Genomic DNA, 21,977 nt, shown 5'->3' on the forward strand with positions numbered 1-21,977 from the left:
ATTTTTAGTACAGTAGTGATATCCAGGGACTTAGCCATTCAAAACCTCAGGGCTAAAGAGACAAAGAAGCTGTACTTCCTGTGCTTTGCAAATAGCTTTGGAGTTTGAGCAGCATTTCTCTACACCTGCCTTTTTTGAAGCCACAAAGCATTGAAATTTTAATGTCTACATTCCCAATGATTATTTATAATGATAACATTATTAGCTGGGTTTAATGTTCTAGTTGTTGTGAACATAAACTTGAACATATTTTGTCAGGGGCTATTAATAGAGGGTAAAACATTGGGGATCTTTGTGTTTTTCTTTTAGCCTGAGGAATTTTAGGCACATGCTGTTTTCTATTACTTTTATATTTTATTTCAACTGCATCTTTGGCTCACAGAGCATTTCTGGACAGAGGGAGTGCCTGAGAGCTTATCTCACTTTCAGTTTTTAATTTTCAGTGAACAAGCAGGCTTCTAAGCAAAAGTGCTTGACCAAATAGAGAATGATCTTTACTGTCCCAGACCCAGAAACTGTTGCATCTTAAACGCTTGAGAAACAAACTGCAACCTCTGGGGCTGTTGCATCTTAATACTGCATTCACTGAGTGTATATAATATGGGGATAAAGTTGAATGCTGATTGGAACCTATATATAGTATACCGTGCTATAAAACAGCCACACAGTGCTATCAAGCCTTAAATGCATAACTTTGTTGGATGTACATACTGGGCCAAATTCTCTAGAATTGCAGCTGCATACTTTTATGTACGTATCTATTACGTGTTGTTTTCTCTCTTATACTTTCCGTGGGGGAGAAGCATGTACAACAGAGGTCTTGTTTTGGTAGTTTGGGTTTGTTTAATATACCTGTTGCTCTGTGTTTAAGTTACAGAAGGCAGATCAAAGAAATGGATCTTGCACTTGGAACGGAAGGCAGTTAGATTTGTGACGGTCCTTAATTCCTTGGGGAACTCGTTGCGCAGTCTCACGGCCCCTGAGGAAGCTCTCAGATGAGCTTTGCCCGAATTGTAGAGCATTCCATTGTGTCAGAGTTGTAGGTGTTAACCAGTCTTCATCTGAGAGCTTTATGCAGTCTTTTAGATAGTCTGGGCTTAGGTTATGGAACTCCTTGAAGATAAGAACTAAGACCTTGAACTTGATTTGGTGTCCTGTTGGAAGCCAGCGTAGGAAGCAGAGGACAAGTTTGATCTGCTCATAGTAGCCTGTAGTCCTGGGGCGATATGCTGCACAGTTTTGTACTAGTTAGTACCTAGACAGTGGAGGCTTCATGCTCAAGTATCGTACTGCTGTACTCCAGCCAAGAGCTGATGAAGACGTGAATAACTGAGGCCCGGTTATTGTCCTCCAGGATGGAATGGAGTCTCCTAGCCAAATGCAGATGGTAGAAAGTGTTACTCATGGATGCTGCTGTGCAAGTGCTTAGTATCAGTGAAGATCCAGAAGTAATTTTAAACTACAGATTGAATTGACCAATTCTGGGAGTGTATCTATCTTCAACCCACAGAGACTGCACCTTAGCTGCAAATTCTTCGAAATGGTTTCCTGTGCCCACCAGCATCCAGGGCCATCCCTACCCTACACAAATTTCCATGTGCCCTGCGCAGCTGCGTGCTGCTCCAGCCTCTGCTCCACCTCTTCCTCTTGGCCCCCGCCCCTGCTCCATCCCAGCCCTGCCCCCACTCCTCTGAGGACTGCAGCAGGGCCGTGCCTGCACACCCGGTGGCGGGAAGTGTAGCAACCTGGCCCCAGCTGCGCCACCAGTGAGTGCTGGGGAGCGGTTCCTCCTGCCCTCCAAGCCAGCCTCCGCCCCATGGAGGCCTGCCCCCCCCGCCCCATGGGGGGGCTGCGTAGGGCTCCAGAATAGCTGGGGACGGCCCTGCCAGCATCACCTCTGTCTTGCTTAGGTTCATCTTCAACCAGCTGTTCTTCATCCATGAGTTGATCTCATCAAAGCCATCTCAGTGGTAGTGGTATGGTCACAAATATAGGTCACATTGTATATCATCTGCATATATCATCTGCATCCACATCATCTGACCAGGTCATCTGTTGGTTGCATGTAGATGTTGAAAGGGACCGAGGCGAGAATCTATCCTTGTGGGACTCCACAAGTGAGGGGCCTAGTAGTGGAGTTAGTTTACCATCACTATTCCTTGGGTAGATCCCTTCAGGAAGCCCTCAAATTATTGTAGTGCATCACCCTGGACCTCCAGCCCAGCTGTAAGGCGAGGCAGCAGTATCTTATGGTTGACAGTGATGAATGTTGCAGAGAGATCCAGGAGGATGAAAATGGATCTCTGGCCTTTATCCATGGGCAGGAGGAGGTCAACCATCAGTGGCATTATAGCACTTTCAGTTCCAGGTCCTGGGGTAAACACAGATTATGCCAGGTCTAAAACGTTATCTTCAGTTAGATGATCTTGTAGTTGGCTTTTAGCTAGTTTCTCTGAGCTTGCTCAGAAATGGAAGATTGACACTGGGGGAGTAGTTGGCTAGAACTGATGTATCCATTGCAAGAAGTCTCACTGCACAATTTACAGGAACCTAAGTTCCCTCTAAGCTGTGGGTTCATGCAGCAGCCTTTTAAGTGCTGCTCATGTGCTCAGGCTGTGGCGGGGAGAGATGTCTCTTCCCCCAGACCCAGGCCAGCCTTGGCCCGGACCTGCCGTGGCCAGAGAAGAGGAACCTCTCCCCACCCCAGTCCAGGTGCTGCTGCAGGGAGCGAGAGCTGCTGGGAGTCCTCTCTCCTTGCCGTAGCCCCGGGGCAGCCTGCACCCAAAACCCCTCATCCCCAGTCCCACCCCAGAGCCTGCACCTCCAGCTGGAGCCCTCACCCCTCTTCACCCCAACCCTCTGCCTCAGTCCTGAGCCCCTCATCCCCGGCTTCACCCCAGAGCCTGCACCCGCAGCCAGAACCCTCAGCCTTCCACCCCAACCCTCTGCCCCAACCCTGAGCCCCCTCCCACACTCCAAACCCCTCAGCCCCACCCCCACCACATGAATTTTGTTATGTGCACCAATATGGAGGTGATGTTTCACACAAAATTCATTCTGCACATGGGCGGGAAAAATTAGAGGGAACACTGACAGGAACTATTACAATTTTCACACACATATTTGAGGTTTATGGTTGCAAAAATGTTGACATGCAATTGTAAATATGCAACTATCCAAATGTTAACATAGTATGTATGCAAATTCACAGGGGCTATTTTGAAGGCCAGAGCAGGACCTGTTTGAAATGTTGGCTATATAATTTGATGTGGGAGTTAATTGACATCGGGGCTTAGATGCTGGGATAGGCACCTTAGATACAAAATTACTTTCAGGAACTAGTATAGATGTGTCTGTTTATCTTAGTTTTTTCTAATAAACCCTCAGTTAGGCTAAAAGTCTAGAAACGTTTTGCCTGTTAGTAATAAACTGCTGAAAAACAATCTGAGTTAGTCATAAAGAAATTCAAAATCCTGTCTCTAAACGTTAAAGAATTCAAGATAATTTGTGCTGTGTTTGTCCAGAAAATCACTGAAAATCATCGCTAGGTATATTGTTTTGTTTATAGAGCAGTTCCAGCTTTCTAACAAAAAACATTCTATTTATTAGGTTTCAGAGTAACAGCCGTGTTAGTCTGTATTCGCAAAAAGAAAAGGAGGACTTGTGGCACCTTAGAGACTAACCAATTTATTTGAGCATCAGCTTTCGTGAGCTACAAAAGTGAGCTGTAGCTCACAAAAACTTATGCTCAAATAAATTGGTTAGTCTCTAAGGTGCCACAAGTCCTCCTTTTCTTTATTCTATTTATTAAATGTCCACACCAGGGTCATTTCTAAACATGTCCACTGGGTGGCCGTCGAGGAACACACATACTTTTCTGCTGGCAAAATATATTAGGGTTTAACTTTGTGTCCTATTCTGATCATACACTAGAGTGCAGTCTCCCAGCAAAAGCATCATATAGAGCAGGGGTCTGCAACCTTTCAGAAGTGGTGGGCCAAGTCTTCAATTATTCACTCTAATTTAAGGTTTCGTGTGCCAGTAATACATGTTAACATTTTTAGAAGGTCTCTCTCTATAAGTCTATAATATATAACTAAACTATTGTTGTATGTAAAGTAAATAAGGTTCTAAAAATGTTTAGGAAGGTTCATTTAAAATTTAAATTAAAATGCAGAGCCCCTGGACCGGTGGCCAGGACCCGGGCAGTGTGAGTGCCACTGAAAATCAGCTCCCGTGCCGCCTTTGGCATGCGTGCCATAGGTTGCCTACCCCTGATATAGAGGTACAGATATTGCCAGTCTCAAGGAGAGAGAGCAGGAGCCACAATCACTCATTGGTGCACAGTCTTGACTATTGTCCTATCTCCTCCTACCACTGGGAATGTAAGGAGGGAGAAGTCCCTGTGAGTCCCTAGGATCAGAGACTGTAATTGCCCATGGTTCTTTCACAGATCAGGAAATGGGGATTGGGAGAATCATCTCCCATCTCTTGAACCATCTTCCTCCCTCCATTCTTCCCAGCTGAAGGGACAGTCACTACAGGGATCGATATGTGTAAACAGAAGTGCCAAAGTACTGCAAGAAAGCTGTTCTGGTGGTTATTCCAGAATCAAGGAAGTCGCAAATACCCTGGAGGAAATCTAACTTGACAGTGTCCAGGACTTGATTCTGACATTAAACACATCGGTTTGACATGGGTATACTTCATTGGCTGCAGTGATGTCATCCTTGATTTACAGAGATGTAACTGTGATGAGAATCAGACCCCAGAGGCTCAAGAGAGTTCAGATAAACTTTGGATAAACATCCATGCTTTTGAGAGCTTTTCTGAATGGAGGCCTTAGCTCATCAAGGAACTTCTCTGTAGGAACCTAAGTGAAAGACCATGAAGTGTTGCAATGACTTCAATCCAGTGACATGGGAGCATAAAGGGGAAACATGGTCACATGCAAATGCAACCCTGTGCAGCCTCCCTGCATCTTTTTTTCAGGCACAGGACAATTACAAGAGCTTCATGTCCTGCACTATCTCCACATGTGCTTGGGCCAGGGGTGTGCACTGTCTTGCCTCTTCCCCATGAAGTGCTGGCTGGCACAGCTGAATCAGCCTGGGGTTGGTAGTTGATAGGCAGTGGGAATCTGCTACTGGTGTGGAGCAAAAGAGAAGAAAGGAAAGGTTCATTCTAGAGCTGGTCACGAATTTTCTGCCAAAGTGTTTGAGGTTTTTTAAAGGAAAATGCAGCTTCTGCAGAATTGAATTTTCCCAGTGGAAATTACGAGTTAGCTGAAACGTTTTCCATATTCCCTCTAATATGCGACCCAGATCAAAGCCTTTCAGTTTGTCAAGCTGAATCTAAAGGTTTCATTTTGTGTCATTTTAACCTTCACCTGAACTGCGATGATGCCTCAGGAGTTGTAATTTCGGCGTCTCATGCATTTACTCTCCCCTGTGGACTGGGCTCCCTACCTGGACAGCCTCTTCCGTGAAGAACCATGGTCTCTGCTCTGTTTGAACCAATGTGATGTATCTGACTGTGGTGCAGCATGAAAGAAGTAGTTTAGGAAATTCTGATTTTCAACCAGCTCTGTTCATTTCCTGGCATGATGCAGCCACCTGTACCCCGCTCTTACACATACACATAAATGCATGATGTAGGCCTTTGGTTGCCATGAGTACTAATTTGCCTATTGCAAGTGTAAGTGGAGCAGTAGCAAGTTACAGGGTTTTGGGGTTTTTTTCGTCTTTCCACCATACATATATGAAAAGCCAGCATTCTTGGCTCAAAACCTGCAGGATTACTATGAAAAGTTAAAACATGATGCTGGAGCCAATCAGCCCTTACAAGCTACACCTGAGGGGAATTTTTTCTTAGGGAAGTCATTAAAATGTTCTTCTTTTCTCTTGATTAGATGTGACTGTTATGATTTAAACGGGGAGCAGCATCTTGTTCATGGATTCCAATATAAATGGCAGTGGGGGCCTTACTGTTCCAAAGCCATGACTTTAAATCAGCATAGTTCCTCTGTCAAAGTGGATTATTGCAAAACACTGCACTACAGAACCCACCCCCTCCAACAGTTTCAAGGGGATCAGGGAGGGAGGGAATGCACAGAGAAAGGGATGGAACTAAGAGAGAGATATACAGAGTTCTGCGCCAAACAGTCACAAAGATTTAAGGATTGGACGTCACATGGATTATTAACAAATCTGTTTGCAGCCAAATACATTTAAACCACTAGATGCAAAAAGGAACTGCCTCCAATTTGTGTCTCTTCCATCTATTTAGAGCCTTACAATGACACAAAGAACAAAGATGTCCTGAAAACGGAAGTGCAGACTCGCCTTTCAGAGAAGCCTTTTGGTGTTTGAAGGGAGCTGGCTGGGCTCCAACAGGCAATGGGTGCAGAAAATTAATGAGAAAATTAGGAAAGGGGGTGTACAAAAGTCAGCCCCAAGAATAACAATCTTCCCTAACTGCTCTGATTTTAATCCTAGCAAAGTGCAGATGTGTCATCTAGAAAGCTGTTGATGCTACTTCACTTAATATACTTCTGCATATTTAATATTATTGGCCAGATCTTCAGCTAACGTCGGTATAGCATTTATACCAGCTGAGGATCTGTCAGTATCCCTACCAGTAATACATTAGACAGTATTTGAACATTTGACAATTAATTTTAAAAAGTATCTAAGCATATGCTCTTCTGCTTACAGGTGATGTCAGCTGCTCGAAAAGTTGCAACTGCTGATGCTGAGACAGTCCTATTAATTGGACATTGGTGCATCTATTCTCCCTGTGTGGCATATAATAGTTTTGTTTCCTGAAGGATGTAATACTTTGGTCTAATTCTGGTTGTTGGGTTTGGTGTGGAGTAGGCTGGCGGGTCTTGGTGGCCTGTGATATACGGGAGGTCAGACTACATGTTCTGCAGGTCCCATCCCCAGAGAATTATACTGTTAAAATTGTTGCTTTGAAAGTTCAGACTCTTTAATGAGTTCAGTTATTTGAGGAGGTGAGAATAATCTATGGTAAATGTCTTGTTGTGATTCCATTGTTTTAGAAAAAGAACAATAGGTCATTAACACTGTGACTAACCCAGGCAGGCTTGTTCCCTTGCATATAGCAGGATGAAATATATTGGTTTTTCAAATGAAAATTGGTCTATTTTTAATCAAAATTCATTTCTTTAGACATTTTTTATGGCTTTTCTGACAGAAATAAAGTGAACATTTTTCACTTGTGGAAAGCCAAAAACAACCAAAACAATTTTTTGTTTTTGAAAATTAAAAAAAAAGAAGAGAAAAGAAAAGATTTCAATCTGCCCTAGTAGATGTCCCATATGGATAAGCAAATTGTAGTTCTTAATGGGCGATGCTGCTGTAGTTTTTCTTAATGGACTGGGTCATGTCAGTAGATCTGCATCTAGAGAGGAAAGTATTTGAGTCGATTTCTCTCCCCCTTCCACCTAGGAGAACTTTGTGCTTCCATATCATTATCCCCCATCTCTGTGGCCCCTGCAGAGAACTCCTGACATGTCTCCTGCAATGGCAGAGAGCAGGGAGTGGGCAAACCACTGCTGGAGACTGGCTGAATCACATTGTTGTCTATGAAAATTAGTCAAAAAATCCTGGGGCCCTTCTGCAATCCTGGGCTCCTATGTGACTTGCAGAAGTCCCTGATAGCATGATAGCAACAGAGCTCCTGTGGTCCACAGCTAATATGGAGGCATCCCTGTGCATCCCTGATTTGGGGTGGGCCCCGAGGCCTTTCCTGTTAGACAGGATGTCATGGGGAGATCTCAGGGAGGGAATCTTCACAGAATCTTCCTGCTACCACCCTCACTCCTGCTTGCTTTTCCATGGAAAGCAATGATCTGAGCTAGTATTTCTTTTATAAAAATCCCCATAAACCTTTTCCAAAAAGCTATTGTGTCAGCTCTCATATATCATTATGAGAGGATTAATGAACACCAAAACAAAATGAAATTCATCCTCAGCCACCTGAAGTCATTTAAATGATGCTAAGAGACTATTTTAAACTCTGACGAGCACAGAAATCCCATGTTAAGGCTGAAATATTGGGTGACAGTGGCTTGACTTAATTCTGGAGGATGAGTTCAAATGTTGAGGCTTATCCAAATGTCTTTGCCTCTGTGGGCAAAATTGAGGCATTAAAACCAAGTCGCTTTGTGGTTGAATACTTTATATATGTTCAGCTATAACAGGGGTTCTCAAACTGGGGGTTGGAAACCCTCCAGGGGTCATGAGGTTATTACATGGGGGGTCACAAGCTGTCAGCCTCCACCCCAAACCCCGCTTGCATCCAGCATTTATAATGGTGTTAAATATATTTTAAAAAGTGTTTTTAATTTATAAGAGGGGGTCACACTCATAGGCTTGCTATTTGAAAGGGGTCACCAGTACAAAAGTTTGAGAACCAGTGAGCTATAAAAATATGTAATGTATCATTTCATTGCATGAAATATTACATAGCTACTATAGGAAAGATAGGTCTTACTTTTCATGGCATATAATGGGAAGGATGGTCTTGACGTTAACGCTTTGGACAGGGGGTCAGGAGATCTGGGATTCAAACCCAGCCCTGCCATGTACTTCCTGTGTGACTTTGGGCAAGTCACTCATGCTCTCTGTGCCTCAGTTCCCTATCTGTAAAATGGAAATGTGATTACTTCCTTTGCATGTCTTGTCTATTTAGAATGTAAGCTGTTTGAGACAGACACTGTGTCTGGCACAGTGGGAAAGTAGCCTTGGTGGGGGATTCCAGGAGCCACTGCAATATAAATTTAATAATGACAAGTATCAATACCAACTGAATTTTGTGTCATTCGCAATCTGAAATATTCTTCCATGAAGGTCCAGGAGCCTGTTTCTTGTACAATTATTTCTTTATCTGTCTATTGCAACCCATACAGTCTTTTTCATCTCTTTCCAATAGGGAGCAGATAGAGGTCCTGAGTGACACTTTTACAGATGTGTTCTTTTTCCCAAATGCATCATTTGCCCAAACCACTAGCCTCATTTGTGGTTGTTCAAATCACTTCAATGAGGTTGTCTAGTTCTTTTATGGGAGGTGGTTTTCTGAACCATGTCTCACCATTTTCCTTACATTACTTGGCATGAACCATTAGAAACTATTAAAGTATTTTTCCCTGGTGCTTGAATTTGAGACCCGTAGCTGACATCTGGTATAGAACCCTTCCTTCTGAAGGAAATACCTTTACTTTTCCAGATAATGCAAAGCCTTCTCATCCTGTCCACCATTTTTGCATGTAATGGCCACAAAACATTTTAGTTCCCTGTTCCTGCTCTCAGCATATACCAACAATGTATCACACCTTACAGATTACAATATCTCTACACAAAAGGAAAACTTAACAACTGAATTGCTATCTGAATTCTGAATGTTCTTGACACTGTTGTTTTAATTCAGATGCTAATTTAAATTACATGGAGTCTTGGTTTTTTGGTTTTTTTTGAAAGAGATTTAAAATGAAAGTACACTATGGTCCAGAGGGACAAAAAAAGTATTTTCACTAGTTAGAGTTCACTGCATAACAATAAGTGGTGGAAGAAAGCAGCTGCGAGGGGTTCCGGATGGCCGTTACTAACGAGTGAAATTGTCTAAAACTGTTTAGTCTACCATCTCATGTTGCCACTTTTATTTATACCATGTTAGTCTTTCAGTTGCATTATTTAAATCAAATTTTTAGCTATTTAGTTAATTAATTTAGCCTTCTGCTTTAGTTTCACTTTTATGGGCTGATGAGCTAAAGTGGCTTGAGGTTAAACAAAAGCAAGTCCAAACATTAAAAGGGTCTGCTGGATCCGACTCTGCAGAAATTCAGCAGACAGATGAAGCAAGACAAAAGTACAGATCTGCCCTATATTCTGCCAGTCAATGGCTATGCTGATGGGAGTCAAGTAATGTTTGTGTCCCCAAGTTGTAAAATTTCTGAAAGAAGTGAAGGTACAGGCATGACATCTCAGCATTGACTAATATTCTTCAGCAGTTTTGAAGAACAGATTGAAAACCTCTGTGAAAAGTGGCATACATTGTTCAGGAAATGGAAAGGAAATCCAGACTGATTTGGCTCTTGTTCACATGAGATTGGCTAGTGAAGCATTCAGGGCATTCTTTCTGGAAGTTATAACTTCTTATTTTCAAATGTCTTTTGACGGAACTGAGGCATCCTGTCATGCCAAGAGCTCTTTGCAGTCCGTTTACTGACAGGATAACTCCCTGAATGCTCTAAGTTTATTAATTTCCACTACTGATAGTCATTATTATCTCTATTTATGACTCAGCACCTAACTTGCACTCATCTCTAACTCCTTTTTTGTTTTGACTCATTCCCTTGCTTATCCCACTTTGTTTCTCCATCTCTCCTCAGTTATCCTCTCAGACCTTGGCAGTGATGTGCATTGCTTTCTAAAGTTAAAGACAAAGCTATGTTACTCAATGGGTCATGCACTGTGCTCTTCAAATCCCCACTTAAAATTCACCTGTGTGGTGAGGCCCACAAAATGCTCAACGATGGCCAGGCAGCTGGTGTACTATGACCAAGGCTTTATTACACAATCATAATTATCTCACTTAGTTTGTACTCCTCCTGTCTGCTTGCTGCATCCACTCCTTATTTCTCATCATGTAACTGACTGTAACGCTTTGGGTCAGGGACTGTGTTTTCATTGTATGTGTGTGCAGTGTACAGTGGGGCCCCAGTCACTGATTGTGCGGCACCTATGGGCTATTACAATAGAAATAATGAAGACAGTAATTTATTGTGTTGATGCTTCTGAACGGGATTCACTTTAAAAAGGAAACCAGCAATTTGGCTCACGTTGCTATAAAACCACATACAGCAAAATGCTCATCTGCCTCCAGCAACAGTTCATGACTTCCAGGCACCTCAGGTAGTTGCGTTTGATTAAAACAATCAAACCATTGATTAACTATCTGTTCAGTTTCAGCAGTGTAATGAAATCTGAGTATGGGAAATGCAGGTGTTCTTTTTACAAAAGCCGCCATTCTGCTTTGTAAAGTGAGCCTTGGAGCAACTAACTCATTGAAAATTGCCAAACTTTGCAAACCAAATATCAGTATGAGGATTCAGCAGTTCTGTAATAGATATATATATAAATTTGGGGTTTATCCAGCAGCATAACCATACACATTTATGCAATGTTGTCTTTTTTCCAGTGTTTGGCTCCATATTTTATTTCTGTGCATGTAAACTGAGTGCACACAGGTGATACTTCTGTCCCAACAACTGGAAGATCCTACTGAAAAATGTTAAGATGCTCTACAGGCAAGTCAAGTGAGGTAATGGGAGATTTTTCTTGATAGCAAATGCAGTTTCTCACCCAGTGCAACTGCTAACTGGATAGGTCAAGGAGAACAAGTGAACCAAACATGACCTCCTGAACACAGGAGGTTTTTTTTGTGATTGTCCTGCCATCATGCTAATAAAACCATAAGCTATATCAGTTCAGGCTCTTTTAGTGTTTGAAATCTAAACTCCATTCACTGCACAGTAGTAATTCAAGTAGTCCTTGCTTCTACCACAGCAGGCTTTGGTAAATCCACAGCATGAGGAAGGTCAACAGCACAGGGGTGGGATTATGGTGTTAGGGAGGGGCCATGGGGCTTGTCAGACTAGTATACTGTATTTGTCTTAATCTAGAACAGTCTGGGATTATTTGCATTAATATAGATAAACACATACACCATTTAGATGTCTCAGCATCTATTTATAGCTTCCATATTTTATTCAAGAATTTTACAATTCCAAATATAGTGAACCAGTTAGAGTACTTTATTATAAAACTTATAAAATAATTAAATATTACACTTATATTTTTGCCTTTTTTACACCATAATCCATACTTTCTGACACTATCATTTTCTCTTCTGAACTGTTGTCACTTACTTAAGGAAGTAAGTGATGAAATATAAAGGAAAAGCTATGCATTAATAAATTAATTATTTTACATCAAATAATAAAAGGACACAATTATAAAAACAAAACAAACAAAAAAAAACCCTTGCAGTTTTCCAAGAAAAAAAGTTATAATTATACAAAGTCGAATATCAAGACAGAGCCTAGTTGATTGAGATATGTTTCCAATCAACATTTCTTAAAGTATCAGAGAATACATGTTTTTCATTTAAATTGTTGCAAAAGGAACTGCTAATTTTAACTGACCACTGTCTGGCATTAGTGCTGAGATGGCTAATCCTAGTTTGAAATGATACTTTAAAAAGCAGGAAAATTGAGCTACATTCATCAAAAGAAGTTGTGGGATTGGGTGGAATTAGATAAATATGTCCCTTATAGCCACTCCCCAGAAAATTACAGTAGGACACAGCCCTGTTTCAGTTACAATGGTTTTGGCAAACAGATTGTGTGTTTTTTCCAATGCAGAAACATTTTAAATGGTACCTTTTGATATATGATATCTATTGACTGCTGGATACTGAATGACTACAAATATCATTGCAAGTGCTATAAAATGTTTAAGGAGCCTGATCTAAAAAAGTGTATTTTGAGGATTATGAAAATGTCTAAAAATATAATTGAATTTGATTTTTCTGATTATCTTATCTTTCCAGCTGATTATATTTCATGTATCAATAGTTAACCATTCTGAGAAGTGTATGTGAATTAACAGACTATCCTATTCCTGCTATTTCTCTTTTGCTGACTGATGAACCAAAATTTGCAGAGAAAGTTGAGATAAAAATAAGTTACTCTTCAGCAGATTGGCATTTAAACAATTTATCTTCTGAAAAACATATTTTGAAGTTTTATTATTTAAAAAAAACAAGTTTAAACCTTAAAATGATTTACCTAACGTGCTTAGAATGTTGAAAACGATATAACCATTGAGCTCAATAAATCTTTGAGTTCCTTGAGTTAGTCAAAATGTGAAATTCTATTTTACCTGTATTACACAGCAATACTAAAAGTCCCACATATTCTACTGGCTGAATATTTCTAGGAGTACATTTCAAGTTGCTAGTTAACCACCTCTGAGTTTCTACATTAAGCAGAAAGTGTAATTTTTCAAAACAATAAAAACATTAGCATGATGCCAAACTTGCTTTTCCAGCAGCAAGTCTAATACAGAAGCACCATTTATCTTCGTAGTGCACTATTTACTTAGTGTGGTCACAACACCTGTGATGTGTGACACTGCATGCTCCCAGCAACAGCCATATCATCCTCTCTCTCATGAGAATGGTAGTAAACCTCCTCCTTACTGTGAATGGACATTATCATAACAAATATTGAAAAGAAGCAATGGTGATAGACTGAGATATAGTACACTGCCACACTGTAACCTCCAGCATGGAATTCTCAATCTCTTTTGCTCACATTCTGATAAATTATCCAGATGAGCATTGCTTACCTTATTTTCTTCCTTATCACGTATGACAGTGCACAATGACAGATTTAAAGAGTGACGGGAAGAAGTGCCCTTGCTTGGGAGTGTTCAAGTGATCCGTAGTACTCTGTACTTTAGGGAGGTCAGCAAAAAAACCCAGTCCTGGATCACCATTTATCTAATAATTACTGTACCTCAGATAGTCCCCTAGAAAGGTACTCCACCATACGTCTCTCTTCCATCAGTGGCTTATGTGGCACCAGGTCCTGCCTTAAAGTCAATTGAATTTCAATGTAAACCAGAAGGGAGAATCCTGACATTGCAGGCTTGCAATAAAATATTGCAATCAGTTCTTCCTTGTGCATGATTTACAGCACTGCTTGCCATAAAATTTGTGGTTGCAGACACCATGCTGGGGGACCAGATGACACCAAGGGAAGAAATCCAGACAAGAGGGATCATCTGAAAGAGGGAAATCCAATCACTATGTTTAGCGTGTATTTCAGCAATTCTGCAAATGAGGCAGGACTTCTGCTTATTGATTTCTACACAGTTGCCAATGATGTAAACATGAGGGATGACTCCAGTTAAAGAAGGAGGAAGCCTTGTACACTCTTTTTTTTCCAATATCACTTTCTTTTTAATTTATTAGCTCTACTTCTGATGTCATACACTGTGGCATTAGGAGAGGTAAATGAAACAGTTTATAACACAACATTTTAAAAATAACCTAGGGTGAAATCCTTGGCCCACTGAAGTCAATGAGAGTTTCAACTATTGGCTTTACTGAAGCCAAGATTTCATCCCTTATCACTATATTATTTTACAGATTATAACCACTGCAATAAAACCAACTATTTACACAAATGGGTCCACCACTGAGCCCTATGCTAATGAATCATAGATTCATAGACTCATAGAATATCAGGGTTGGAAGGGACCTCAGGAGGTCATCTAGTCCAACCCCCTGCTCAAAGCAGGACCAATCCCCAATTAAATCATCCCAGCCAGGGCTTTGTCAAGCCTGACCTTAAAAACTTCTAAGGAAGGAGATTCTAACACCTCCCTAGGTAACGCATTCCAGTGTTTCACCACCCTCCTAGTGAAAAAGTTTTTCCTAATATCCAACCTAAACCTCCCCCACTGCAACTTGAGACCATTACTCCTTGTCCTGTCCTCTTCTACCACTGAGAATAGTCTAGAACCATCCTCTCTGGAACCACCTCTCAGGTAGTTGAAAGCAGCTATCAAATCCCCCCTCATTCTTCTCTTCTGCAGACTAAACAATCCCAGTTCCCTCAGCCTCTCCTCATAAGTCATGTGTTCCAGACCCCTAATCATTTTTGTTGCCCTTCGCTGGACTCTCTCCAATTTATCCACATCCTTCTTGTAGTGTGGGGCCCAAAACTGGACACAGTACTCCAGATGAGGCCTCACCAATGTCGAATAGAGGGGAACGATCACGTCCCTCGATCTGCTCGCTATGCCCCTACTTATACATCCCAAAATGCCATTGGCCTTCTTGGCAACAAGGGCACACTGCTGACTCATATCCAGCTTCTCGTCCACTGTCACCCCTAGGTCCTTTTCCGCAGAACTGCTGCCTAGCCATTCGGTCCCTAGTCTGTAGCTGTGCATTGGGTTATTCCGTCCTAAGTGCAGGACCCTGCACTTATCCTTATTGAACCTCATCAGATTTCTTTTGGCCCAATCCTCCAATTTGTCTAGGGCCCTCTGTATCCTATCCCTGCCCTCCAGCGTATCTACCACTCCTCCCAGTTTAGTATCATCTGCAAATTTGCTGAGAGTGCAATCCATACCATCCTCCAGATCATTTATGAAAATATTGAACAAAGCCAGCCCCAGGACCGACCCCTGGGGCACTCCACTTGACACCAGCTGCCAACTAGACATGGAGCCATTGATCACTACCCGTTGAGCCCGACAATCTAGCCTAGACTAGACAATCTAGTAATGAATATTACTCTACCCTTTCTTTGATCTGCAGAGAAAATAGCTCAGGCTCTGAGAGTGTGTGTGTGTGTGTTTGTATACACACTCTACAGAAATAAATCTATATGTTCAGACCACAAGCTCTGTATGTGTGTGCACAAAATTGCTTGTGTACATGCATGTACCCACATTTTACGGGTGTGGGGAGGAGGGTTCATTTTCAATGATCTAAGCCTAAGTGCACAGAAGGGTTAAAATTCGCACCCACAAAGCAAAATCTATTGTAAGGTCCCTACTTTTGAGACCCAAGTTTGCACCCTCAAATGGGGAGACATCTAAATTCTGCCATTTATATGAATGTTTCATTCATTAAAATCTGAACGGGGCCCCAATGTAATAATCAAGGTTTTTATCAGATTATATGACACAGTAATTTAGGGTGGAATTTTTCAAAAATGCTTAACATCGGCCTTGCTCTGCTCCCACTTCAAGTGGTGACATTCTCATTGACTTTAACGGGAGCAGAGTTAGGCCAACTTTGTGTGTTTGAAAATCCCACCTTTAATTTAAAAAAAAAAATCAGACACTAAAATGCAGATGAATTTTTGGCTTCATGTAGTTCTGTATATGATTCACACACACACAGCTCAGTTGGTTAAAAAATATTTCATGGCCATCCCATTCTACATGTTTGCAGTGGCTGCTTTATGCTTCTTTTAAAGTGCATAGTGATGATTCATATGGATGATTTATAAACAAATTGAAAAAGCATAAGAAGCATAAAGTGAGGTTTAGAAAAATTTATAGCTAAACTGAACTCTTAAATGAGCATGGGAAAACATTCCATTCTGCCTTCACAACTACTGTACACATGGTCACTAAAGGGAATTTACAAGGATTCTTATTAAAAAAAATCTAGCTACCGGTGGCTGTGTTCTCAGTTCAGCTACTAAAGGGGTGGCACAGAAAAAATGCTCTTACTCTCAGGCCATACAGACTCCCTCATATCTGTAACACCAGAGTTATGCAGCAACACACCCCTCTTTTTTTATTCGCTGCCACTTCACTGTATTGGCTTCTTTTTAAAGAAGGATTAAGTGTTTTGTTTTGAAACCCCCTCAAAAGATGATGTGCATGAGGTGCATGACAATGAGACATCATTGTCTAATAACATGCTTTCCCCCACAATAACACATTGCAAGCAACATCACATAATAACAGACTGGCGCTGGACAAACTGCACTCTGGGAAGTAGGTGGCACATCCCATGCTGTAGCATTTCCGCCCTAGAGTCCGGTTTTAAATTCCAATTTGAATGTCCAGTAGGAAGGAGATGGTCCCAGCTTTGCACCGTTTGGCCCATTATCCACCATACCAAGACAAAACCACCACACAATTAACCAAGTCTGACAGTGAATGCTCAAGACAGGACTTGTGACTTCAGGGGGAAGGGCATTGCAAGTGATGACTGAGAGGTATATGCAGAATTATGAGGGGAAAGTTCTCACAACACATTTTCTAACCCAGTCAGGCTCCTTAGTCACTTAGGGCAAATTTTAAAAAGTGATTGAGTCTCATTTTCAAAAGTGACCTAGGCACTTGGGAGCGTTCACAGTCAATGGAACATAACAAAACCCATAGCACATAAGTCCCTTCTGAGGATGGGATTTAGGCACTTGAAAAGAATTACTTTTAGGACCTAACCCAGAGACCACTGAAGTCAATGGAACAACTCCCATTGATTCCAGTTAGTATGGTCCCTCATTTTCATAAATGTCAATGTCTTAAAAAAATGCAGTTTTCCTTTTAAGATGCTCCAAGTAGCTTGGATTTACTGGCTATACGTTACAGTACCTGTTGCTGTCTCTGGTGGAGTGATGAAAATGAGAAAAAATTGCTAGAGAGGAGACCCACATTGTCTAGGAGAGCATGACAACTATCCCTGAAACATTCATTTCTTCTCCACGATTTCTCCCTAATGGCTCTCAGAGCTGGAGCTGTGCGGCTGTTAATTGAGAGTGATTTGCTTCCATGTGATTGCAGCACAGCTGGCCCCTTCTCTATGCGCTGATTTGGATGTAGAGTTAAAGAGCAGTGGAGAGAGAATTGATCTCCAGAGTCTGAAGAACCAGTTACAAAACAAAGCTTCTACAGCTGTGGGGAGGGAGAGAAACTGGCCAAGACCAAAAATGAATAACAGATACCAGCCCAGACATGAAATATGGTTGGGGGAAGACATGTTGGGGGCTGATGGGTTTGCTATACATGAGAGAAAGTGATTTAATAAATTCACAAAACAAATTCTGAAGCACAGCAGAACTTCCCAGAAGATTTGGAACTAACTCCTGAGGCTTTAGAACTGTTTAGTCACTTTTCAAACTTGTTCAGTTATTTACTTATCCCGTTTAGACCTGATTCATCCATTCCTCCTACCCAGGCTGGTTGCAGCTGATTGATGAATCCTGAGGATGGACTTTGCGCAGATAAAGCAGTATTGATATTATTTCTGTACCTGTCTTGCCTCTTGGGCTCATGCAATATTATGTTTCCCAAAGGCCTGGTGGCTGATGTATCAATGCATTTTATAGGTTTTCCACACACAGTGACGCTTCAGGAATCAATATGGATGAGAGAGAATACTGTCTGATGGTTAGAGCAGGAGACAGGGAGTACGGATGCCTGTGTTCTTGTCCAAGTGCTGCTATGACCTTGCTCTAGGACCTGAAGAAAGTCAACTATGACCTGGCACTGGCTTTTGTTTTTTCAACCAGGGCACCACCTCTATTTTCAGCTCCTATGTGTAAAATGGGTATACTAACGCTAAAATCCCTCACCAGGGGTCTTTTGAGAATTAATGTTTGTAAAGTACTTTGGGATGCGGGGATGAATAGCAAGATACAGGCCATATGCTGACTGCAGTGAGAATTTTATCCAGTTAAAGACTTGAAATTTTGCCTGGTCCTTACAATAATGCACAATGGGGGTGGGGAAGGAGAGGAGGGAGGAAGATGTAAGAAACCTCCCTCTCTTTGCATGCCACATGTATGGGCCAGGGAGAATTTCAGCCCCTGCACCCAGAGGAGCACAGAGACTGCTTCCGCCCCACTCCGCTAGAGCTTCAAAACACCCCAAAGATAGCATGGAGAGACCAGAGAATAGTTCCATGTCTAGGTCCCCACACACCATGTACCTGCCAGCAGAGCTAGCCAACAGTGTAGGGGAGAGCTAGCCAATAGCGTAGGGGAGAGCTAGTTGTGCCTTATAGAAGGCATGCAGCATGTGAATGCCTGAGAGCTCAAGGTGGCAGTCTCCCTGGGACAGGACATTCTGACTGGAGAGTAGGGTGACCATGTGTCTGATTTTTGACCGGAACACCCATCGAAAAGGGACCCTGGAGGCTCTAGTCAGCACCGTTAATGGGGCCATTAAGTCTGATCAGCGGTGCTGCAGGGCTAAGACAGGCTAGTCCCTACCTGTCCTGGCTCCGTGCTGTGCCCCGGAAGCGGCCAGCAGGTCCAGCTCCTAGGAGGGGGACCATAAGGCTCTGCATGCTGCCCCCATCCCGAGCACCAGCTTCGCACTTCCATTCACCGGTTCCAGGCCAGTGGGACCTAGGGGGTGGTGCCTGCGAGCAAGAGCAGCATGCAGAGCCTCATGGCTCTCCCTGCCTAGGAGCCGGACCTGCTGGCTGCTTCCGGGGCATAGCGCGGTTCCAGGACAGACACGAAGCCTACCTTAGCCCCCACACTGCACCACTGACTGGGAGCTGCTGGAGATAAGCCTGTGCCCCAACTCTGAGCTCCAACCCCCTGCCACAGCTGTGAGCCACCCCCAAACCTGGAGCCCCCCCTGCACCTCAAACCCCACATCCCTGACCCCATCCTAGGGCCTGCACCCCCAGAGGATCCCTCACCTTCCCTGCACCCCAATTCCCTGCCCCAGCCCCGAGCTCCCTCCCACACTCTGAATACCTCTGCTCTACCCCCCATCCTGTGGCTGCCTCCTGCACCCCAAACCCCTCATCCCTGTCCCCACCCAGAGCCTGCATCCCTAGACAGAGGCCTCACCCCCTCCTGCCCCCAAACCCCGTCCCAGCCCAGAGGCCCTTCCCACACTCTTAACCCCTCTGCCTCACCCCAGACAACCTGCAGCCCCCTCCCGCACCCTGAACCCCTCATTTCTAGCCCCACCCTGGAGCCTACATCCCCAGTTAGAGCCCTCACCCCCTCCCACACCCCAACCCCCACCCCCTGTGCCAACCCAGTGAAAGTGAGTGAGGGTGGGGGAGAGTGAGCCACCGAGGGCAGGGGAATGTAGTGAGCAAGGGGGGCAAGGCCTCAGGGAAGGAGCGGAGCAGGGGTGTGTGGCCTCGGGGACGGGGCAAGGCTAAAGTGTTCGGTTTGGTGGGATTAGAAAATTGGCAACCCTACTGGAGAGGTGTGACTCCACACTGCCTGTTCACTGTAAGCTGGGCCTACAGGGCATAACTGGGCCATAAGTGACAGCTACAGGAAAAATTGCAGGGTGGTACATATTAAGACTTACTTCTGTTATTATTCATCATGACTTGGAAGCCAAAGAGAGACAAATGAAAGAAAACTGAAGCTATGAGGGGCCTCCGCTCTGCAGCAGCAAGAACAGTTTGCCCTTGCTCTATAAAAAAAGTCACTATTTTAACTTTATGCCAATGTCTCTATGGGATGTTCCCATCAATAGAAGGCACTGTAAGAGGGTGGAGGTTAAGGTAATGCACAGTGCAGCCCAATCTTTACTTAACCGGAGCTGGAGAAACAACTCAAACCCGAACTGCAAAAAAAAAAAAGAAAGAAAAAAAAAAAGACATATCCTTTATGATTCAACATGTTCCTGCATTTAAAAACATCTGTCCCCTCTTGAACATATCAGACCTAGCAGCTAGCCCCTTATGTCTGCTTGTGAAGAGAGGTGATGCACTTCCAAATTTAATATATTGCAGAGCGCAAAGGTGATACTGAATTTACACAGGAAGATACAACCCCCGCACACCTATTCTGAGAACATACCTAGCAAAGGTGATGTTTGTCAGGCTATACAATTCCAAGGAACTAAACCCACCATTGAATTTAATTCACAACGCAGAGTTTGATGTTTTACCTTTTTTCTCTGGAGCTGGGCAGAAGTTAGTATTGCAGGCTCTCGACACAGCTGGTTTCTGATGTGGCAGACACCCAGCTGCCGGTTGCCCCTGCCGGAGGCACTGCACGCTACGGATTTGCACTCCCCCACCACACGTTACTGTACACTGCAGAAAAGGAAAGATGAGAAGCCACATTCTAGAACACAGATGGTCTTCCAAGGCCCTTGAAGTGTCCAGGGCTTTGGATGAGGCCTACAAATTGTAAAGAGCCTAAGGGCCAAATTTTCAAAAGAGCACAGAGCCAGTTGTCCCGGTGCTCAGCACCCACAGTCAGAGCCAGATTTTCAAGTGAGCTCAGCTCCCATTGAGCCACTAAAGCAAGTGCCAGATTTTCAAAAGAGCCCCGTATCCAACTTGCACTGAACACCTCTGAAAATCTGGTTACTTATTTAGGTACCTAAATGGGAGATGAGATTTTTAGAAAATCTAGCCCCAATTTTGTGTGCTGATCTGTTTTGAAACTTGATTCTCTGGGCCCAGTTGTGCTGTCCCAATGCAGGTAAAATTCCCAGTGAAGCCATACTTGTGGAAATATCTGGAAAAAAAACAAGTATTTTCAAGAAGATCTCTGAAGTATTATGAAGTGAGTGAGTTTTTACTTGCATGTGCTTCATGACAAGTATGTCCTTAAGACCGATGTGATTGGTATAATCTGATTAAAATTGTCAGGCATACATTGTTGCAAGTCTACAATGTTAAACGAATACATGTCTCATAGATATGTGACTCATAAAGTAGATCAGTTCCAGAAATACAGAAGCTTGTTTGCAAGAATGTAGAAACAAATACAGGCTGATCCAGTAATTAATCATAGTATTTAAGGAATTTTAGACAATCTGTGCAGATGCTCTAATACATTGTAAATACAGATATGTAATGGTTCATCTACAGTGCATTTCCAAGAAGAATGGAAAGATGGAGTTTGGAAATGGCATAGAATGTAGTGCAACTGCAACACATATAAGAACATAAGAACGGTCACACTGGGTCAGACCAAAGGACCATCTAGCTCAGTATCCTGTCTTCCAACAGTGACCAACGCCAGATGCTTTACAGGGAATGAACAGCACCGGTAATCATCAAGTGATCCATCCCCTGCTGCCCATTCCCAGCTTCTGGCAAACAGCGGCTAGGGACACCACAAGTAAGAGCTGAGATTCTTCAATTTTAGCATAAAGGAACTAGCTACACCAAAATGCAGGAATATGGAGCCAGCTACATTATACCAAACTATCTGCATGGTCCAAGATCTATGGAATATTGCCAGAAGCTGAGACTGGACAACAGGATGGATCACTTGATAATTGCCCTGTTCTTTTCATTCCCTCTGAAGCATCTGACGGCCGGCCACTGTCGGAAGAAAGGATGCTGGGCTAGATGGACCATTAGTCTGACCCAACATGGCTATTCTTATGTTCTTATGACTATATGCAGAA

The 21,977-nt window shown here is 42.9% G+C and overlaps 1 protein-coding gene across 2 annotated transcripts in view; it reads right to left on the reverse strand.

The window, feature by feature from the left end:
- Positions 1-12,887: 12,887 nt before the first annotated feature.
- Positions 12,888-21,977, reverse strand: part of ADAMTS18 (ADAM metallopeptidase with thrombospondin type 1 motif 18) — a 96,234-nt gene continuing 87,144 nt past the window's right edge. For both annotated transcript variants that reach the window (XM_084644444.1, XM_084644443.1), the window contains 2 exons: positions 20,499-20,646; positions 12,888-13,874 (listed from right to left, as the gene is read on the reverse strand). In XM_084644444.1, coding sequence (XP_084500570.1) covers positions 13,759-13,874; positions 20,499-20,646 — 264 coding nt within the window. In that variant the 3' untranslated portion in view covers positions 12,888-13,758. The remainder of the gene's footprint in view (positions 13,875-20,498; positions 20,647-21,977) is intronic.

Source organism: Lepidochelys olivacea, assembly GCF_965140295.1.
Source record: "Lepidochelys olivacea isolate rLepOli2 genome assembly, chromosome: 12".
In the NCBI taxonomy this organism is placed as follows: Eukaryota; Metazoa; Chordata; order Testudines; family Cheloniidae; genus Lepidochelys; species Lepidochelys olivacea.